General features: G+C 41.2%; 1 protein-coding gene across 1 annotated transcript; it reads left to right on the top strand.

Moving 5' to 3' along the window:
• The first annotated feature begins 402 nt into the window (after window positions 1-402).
• On the top strand, window positions 403-5,914 carry LOC131949414 (F-box only protein 39). The gene is made up of 3 exons (XM_059311312.1): window positions 403-512; window positions 3,821-3,949; window positions 4,245-5,914. The coding sequence occupies exons 1-3, from the start codon at window positions 456-458 to the stop codon at window positions 5,256-5,258; spliced, it is 1,200 nt and encodes a 399-aa protein (XP_059167295.1). The 5' UTR covers window positions 403-455; the 3' UTR covers window positions 5,259-5,914.
• Window positions 5,915-6,439: the final 525 nt, after the last annotated feature.

The raw sequence follows: 6,439 nt of genomic DNA, 5'->3' as shown, positions 1-6,439 counted from the left end.
GACGTCACACCATCTGAACTCATCACACATCGTCACAAAATTACGGACCCCCATGTCAACTCAAAGATTTATGACAACATGTCAACTCAAAGATCTATGACAACACGTCAACTGAAATGTGTAAACTGCCGTGGAGTATTTGTGTGAGTATGTGTGTATGGCTGTTTGCCTCTGATAGGTGTGTGTGTGTATGGGGCTCCTGTTTGGTAGCGTGAGCCGGATTTTATTTGATAAAAGATGCGCTGTATTCAAGTTTAGATCATCAATACAAAAATGTAGTATTCATTTCAAACTGTCCAATAATGCAGAAGTCTATTTTAACGTCCAAATATGGTGTGCAAAAACTCCGTTGCGCACGTGCACACCGGAACAAACTGCTGGTGAAAATCGCAACCAATCACACATTTTGTTTCTAAGGCCATAACCTCAGTCTTCCTGCTACACACGCACAAAAGATGTTTTGGGGACATCTCCCTGACGAGATTTTATTGCTGGTATTTCAGTTCCTTCATGTAGGTATTTTATTGACATATGTCGGGAGTTCATTGTTCACAAAATGACATTTAAAGCTGAACTTGGTGAACTTGACTCAGTAACATACAAAGCCTTCCTTGGTGACTTGTCTAAGTGATAATTGAAGCTGAACTTGGTGAATTGACTAAGTGACAATTAAACCTGAACTTGGTGACTTGACTAAGTGACAATTAAACCTGAACTTGGTGACTTGACTAAGTGATAATTGAAGCTGTACATGGTGAATTGACTAAATAACAATTGAAGCTGAACTTGGTGACTTGACTAAATAACAATTGAAGCTGAACTTGGTGACTTGACTAAGTGACAATTGAAGCTGAACTTGGTGACTTGAATAAGTGACAATTGAAGCTGAACTTGGTGAATTGACTAAATAACAATTGAAGCTGAACTTGGTGACTTGACTAAATAACAATTGAAGCTGAACTTGGTTACTTGACTAAGTGATAATTGAAGCTGTACATGGTGAATTGACTAAATAACAATTGAAGCTGAACTTGGTGACTTGACTAAATAACAATTGAAGCTGAACTTGGTTACTTGACTAAGTGATAATTGAAGCTGTACATGGTGAATTGACTTAATAACAATTGAAGCTGTACTTGGTGAATTGACTTAGTGACAATTGAAGCTGAGCTTGGTGAATTGACTTAGTGACAATTGAAGCTGAGCTTGGTGACTTGACTAAGTGACAATTGAAGCTGTACTTGGCGAATTGAAAATTTTGTGACTTGACTTAATGTCATTAATAGCTTCACCGGGTGACGTGACTTTACTACAGACAGGTGTTTGCAAGTGATTGCACTACATCACTGATTCCCTCAATATATGAACTTGAAATGACTGAACCTAGCTTGGTTTATTGGACACAACACAGAGGTTAACGATCGTTATGGACCGTCTTGCGGGATTATAATGACGTCATTACCCTTGCGGACAGACAACTGTGTATAAATCAACTACGTCACCGCCGTGTTATCTTGTGGCGGAAATGATTCGTCTCGACCACTGTGAGCGTTGCCATTGGCTACACCCCATCACGCGGATACATTTGCCTAATTTGTCACGGGCTGTCAGCAAAAGGAACGTCATCATGAATAATTAGATCTTAATTTTCTTGTAGCAGATCTGGTCTGGTATCTGACACACGAGGGTTCTCAATAGGTTGAATGTCTGGCCAATTTGACGCACTTCTTTATAATTTACTTCCCCCATGATTCCAAATGTCTACATCAGGGTGGCCTCTCTCCAAACTTGTAGTTAATTGTCACTGTGAATGGTTTGTGTTGTAGCCAAACTCAGTTAGATGTCATTGTGAATGGTTTGTGTTGTAGCCAAACGCAGTTAGATGTCAGTGTGAATGGTTTGTGTTGTAGCCAAACTCAGTTAGATGTCATTGTGAATGGTTTGTGTTGTAGCCAAACTCAGTTAGATGTCATTGTGAATGGTTTGTGTTGTAGCCAAATGCAGTTAGATGTCAGTGTGAATGGTTTGTGTTGTAGCCAAACGCAGTTAGATGTCATTGTGAATGGTTTGTGTTGTAGCCAAACTCAGTTAGATGTCATTGTGAATGGTTTGTGTTGTAGCCAAACGCAGTTAGATGTCATTGTGAATGGTTTGTGTTGTAGCCAAACTCAGTTAGATGTCATTGTGAATGGTTTGTGTTGTAGCCAAACTCAGTTAGATGTCATTTTGAATGGTTTGTGTTGTAGCCAAACTCAGTTAGATGTCATTGTGAATGGTTTGTGTTGTAGCCAAACGCAGTTAGATGTCATTGTGAATGGTTTGTGTTGTAGCCAAACTCAGTTAGATGCCATTGTGCAAGGTTTGTGTTGTAGCCAAACGCAGTTAGATGTCATTGTGAATTTTTTGTGTTGTAGCCAAACTCAGTTAGATGTCATTGTGAATGGTTTGTGTTGTAGCCAAACTCAGTTAGATGCCATTGTGCAAGGTTTGTGTTGTAGCCAAACGCAGTTAGATGTCATTGTGAATTTTTTGTGTTGTAGCCAAACTCAGATGCCATTGTGCAAGGTTTGTGTTCTAGCCAAACTTGCAGCTAGATGTCATTGTGCAAGGTTTGGTTTCTAGTGAAACTTACAGTTAGATGTTATTGTGCAAGGTTTGGTTTCTAGGGAAACTTGCTGCAGATGTCATTGTGAATGGTTTGTGTTGTAGCCAAACTTGTAGTTAGATGTCATTTAGCAAGGCACGATTCTAACGAACATCGGAATCAAACCATGGTTTTCTTTGTTTCGCTTGATAATCTCATAGCGGTACGCCTTGTATCATAGGCCTTGTGATCGAAGCCTTCTTGCTAATATTGAAATTGTATCGAATTTGAGATCGATAAATGTCTTACATATATGGTCTTGTGACTAACAATTGTCGCGTTTTATTGGGATCACGGTTGACAGACTCTTCCGTTTACAGACACATAGCTTGTTCTTATCAACATGCCTCACAATCGTCTTAAAACTATTCGAATGTGAAGCTGCAGGTTTGGCCGAAGGAGGAGGGGTGGGTCAGGGTGTATTGCGTGCATTTTTAAAAGGAATTTATCAAGACATGCTAATCAGGAGCACGTGATGTTTTTAAAGTTTACCGCGGACTAATATAGCATTTGAGATGTTTGACTACAGGACCACTCTCCTATCACTATTACTTTTATCGTAAAGCCCATTTGACTATTATTATTACTTAGAATATAAGGCCCATCTAACTATCACTATTACCTATATCATAAGTGTATCTAATGAATAAGCCGGAACTTGAATTGGGATGTCCAAATACATTGTGTTCCACTTTGTCCGTATCTTAACTTGTGCGCCAATGTGGTTTGGTTTCTCAGTTGCCTCATGGTGGTGTGTAAACAGGCAACACACACACTCACACACACCCATGCACGCATTCACATACGAACTCACACGTACTCTCACACACTCACACATACCCATGCACGCATGCACATACGAACTCACACTCACACGTACTCACATACACCTATGCACATACGCACACTCACACGTACTCACACACACCCATGAACGCATGCAGTTGCACACTCACACGTACTCACACACACCCATGCACACATACACTCACACGTACTCACACACACACCCATGCACGCATGCAGATGCACACTCACACGTACTCACACACACCCATGCACGCATGCAGTTGCACACTCACACGTACTCACACACACCCATGCACGCATGCACATACACTGGTTGTACACTACTTGTATACCGACTACCCACTTGAGACTTCTGAAACTTCCCAGGACTCGGATCTATGCAAGGCGTCCACAGTCTGTAGGAAATGGCGACGAGTTTATCATGAACCGTGTCTATGGAGGTCACGGACCTTTGAATTTCGTGGCTATTGCAGGTCACACCCTCAACGACTAGAGGTAAGGTTTTGTCTGCATGTGTTTCTATGTAAAAAAAAAAACAATAACAGCGGCAACAATCTTCATGTAGACGTGTATCTAATGAAGATTTTTGGAACAATGACGAGTTAACACTTTGTACAAATGCTCCTCTTCTTGACCTTACAATACAATTTTAATTAACCGTTCCAAAAATATATGTTAAAACGATATTAATATTTAATATATTCATATTTGCAATGATAAATTGTATTGTGTCGTAAACATTTTCTAATGCTGCATTCGCTATATAAAAAAAACTTTTTCCATCCTTGAGATGCTGGGCATCTATGCGGACACGATGGGTAAATACCTCCAGGAGATCCGCATCGTGTGTCCTTCACCCAACCTCCTGACGGCCAACAACGTGGCCAAGTGCGTGCACACACTGCTGAGCAAACTCACGTGCCTGAAGTACGGGCAGGAAATGATCCGCTCGCTCACCATCAACAACCTCTACTTCAACGACACGTGGAGCAGCTTCCGGTCATCTAAATGTCTGCTCGTGGACAGCTTGTCCGTTTTCCTGGAGACCCAGAGGGCGCTGGAGAATGTGGACATTTCCGAGGCTTACATGACCCCGCCCTTCTCGTACCGTATCATCAAATCTCTGACCAACAGCCGATCAGCGAGAAGGTTGGAGCGTTTGAATTTGATCAACTTTTATTTCTACGAGATGACGACGTACACGGCCGGCAAGCAGATACGGAACTTGTGCAGAAAGTGCTGGAACCTGTCTGAGCTGTCTCTCAACTACTCGTACCTTCTGGCCGCCAAGGTGGTGGATGTGTGTGAGCTCCTGTTCGACTGCCTGCAAGTGCTCACCGTGCACATGTCGGCCTTTGATTTCTCCAGCCCCTGGCTCATCATCACCTCAGACAACTGGCGGCTCGCGCTCAGGGTCATACCCAAACTCAAGGTCATCGTGGAGTTGGAGGGCTGGCCACGTGACCTAACAACGCTGCTCGTTCCCGGCATTCCCTTGACGAAGCTGTCAGTTTTTGGCGGCCAGTGCTGCCACTCTTGCATGAAGTTCGGAGAGAAGCTGAGTCTGTACCTGGACCACTTGGCCCGCCACTTCAGCGGCACGCTGGAGTCTGCTAGCTTCGTGGCTGGGGTCAGCAACGTCTACTCCCCGCCCAGGAAAGACGCCCTGGTCAATTTCTTCACCAAGTGCAGACGACTGAGTCACGTGCATTTCTCCAGCGCCCTCATGTGTGCTGAGCTGGTTGCAGAGGTCAAGGGTGAGATCACTAATGAAAACGTCTCCATATCTATAGTGCAGAAATAATGAGATCAAATACGCATGTTTTTAAATCTAAACTATCTATACATATGAAAATTGTATGATTGTATTGACCACAGTATATTCATTACTTTTTTTATACTGTTACTTACCTGTTATTTACATGACATAGTCCCATGTCTTTCAACGTATTTCTGTTTACACATTCATTCTAAATGTAAATATTTTTGACAGCCACATTTCTATCTCTATTTTCTATACTTTAACTCTGTGCCTGTTTTGATTAGGTTCAAATTTCGATGATTATGTGTAGCAAATTATTTGTTTTGCGATTTATTCTAACAATAATCTATGTGTATCTGATTTTTATATTTACATATTTCACATACTATAAGTTTGAACTTATCTTCAATTAATAAATAATGTTACTTTTATTAATAAGGACTTCGAAAAATTATTTTCCACAATGAAATGTGTTGGTGGTCTAATGTAGGCTATGTGTTTCCCTATCGTGTGATTTGGTTTCAAACTCTATTAGATGTAGCATATTCAAGTCCTAGACACATTGTGAGACAATTACTGCATCGTACTTGTGTTCACACAAAGCGGAGAATAATGAAACTATAGACGTGGAGGTTAACTTTTCTAGTCCAATGTATTGCTCACAACGTGATAGTGATGGACCAGTGATTTATATTCAAGATGCGGAAATCAGCGTATGCAAAGCAAAGGCTTTCTGAAGACAATAATAATATGTAATCATTTTAAAAGGGAGATAACATTTTAAAAGAAAATATTTTAATGGTTACCTCCCTTGCCTTTAGATTGCACCAGTAAAGGGAAATATGGTGACAGATTTTATTATTGACAAACATTTTGTGTACGTAAAAGGCTACAGGCAACGTTTTTAGTTTTTTGACGACCCCCGACATATTGACGCCCCCGCCATATTGACGACCCCCATCCATTTGACGACCCCCGCCTTAATGGCGACCCCCAACAACTGGACGACTCGTCACGTTAAGTGTTTGAGTTTCTAAAGCGCAGTCTGCTATCGTTTATGCCCTGTAGTGTGTAGTGTGGGTCATGTTAGATTTGAGTTCATTAAGTGTGACAATACATGTGGTTTGAGTTCATTAATGCGACAGTAAATGTGGTTTTTGTTATTAAGTGACAGCACATGTGATTTGAGTTCACTAAGTGTGACAGTACATATGGTTTGAGTT

This window comes from Physella acuta, unplaced genomic scaffold (assembly GCF_028476545.2).
Source record: "Physella acuta isolate Inbredline_101_S28 unplaced genomic scaffold, ASM2847654v3 ptg000694l, whole genome shotgun sequence".
NCBI lineage: Eukaryota > Metazoa > Mollusca > Gastropoda > Physidae > Physella > Physella acuta.
Note: the sequence above shows the minus strand (reverse complement) of the source record. Positions and strands in the feature narration are given on the sequence as shown.

What these genes read in the sequence shown, in the direction of transcription:
- LOC131949414 (XM_059311312.1), top strand. Translation starts at nt 456, where the DNA reads ATGTTTTGGGGACATCTCCCTGACGAGATTTTATTGCTGGTATTTCAG. An exon ending in TGGTATTTCAGTTCCTTCAT is followed by an intron (nt 513 to 3,820) that starts GTAGGTATTTTA and finishes GAAACTTCCCAG; the next exon opens with GACTCGGATCTATGCAAGGC. An exon ending in CACACCCTCAACGACTAGAG is followed by an intron (nt 3,950 to 4,244) that starts GTAAGGTTTTGT and finishes TCCATCCTTGAG; the next exon opens with ATGCTGGGCATCTATGCGGA.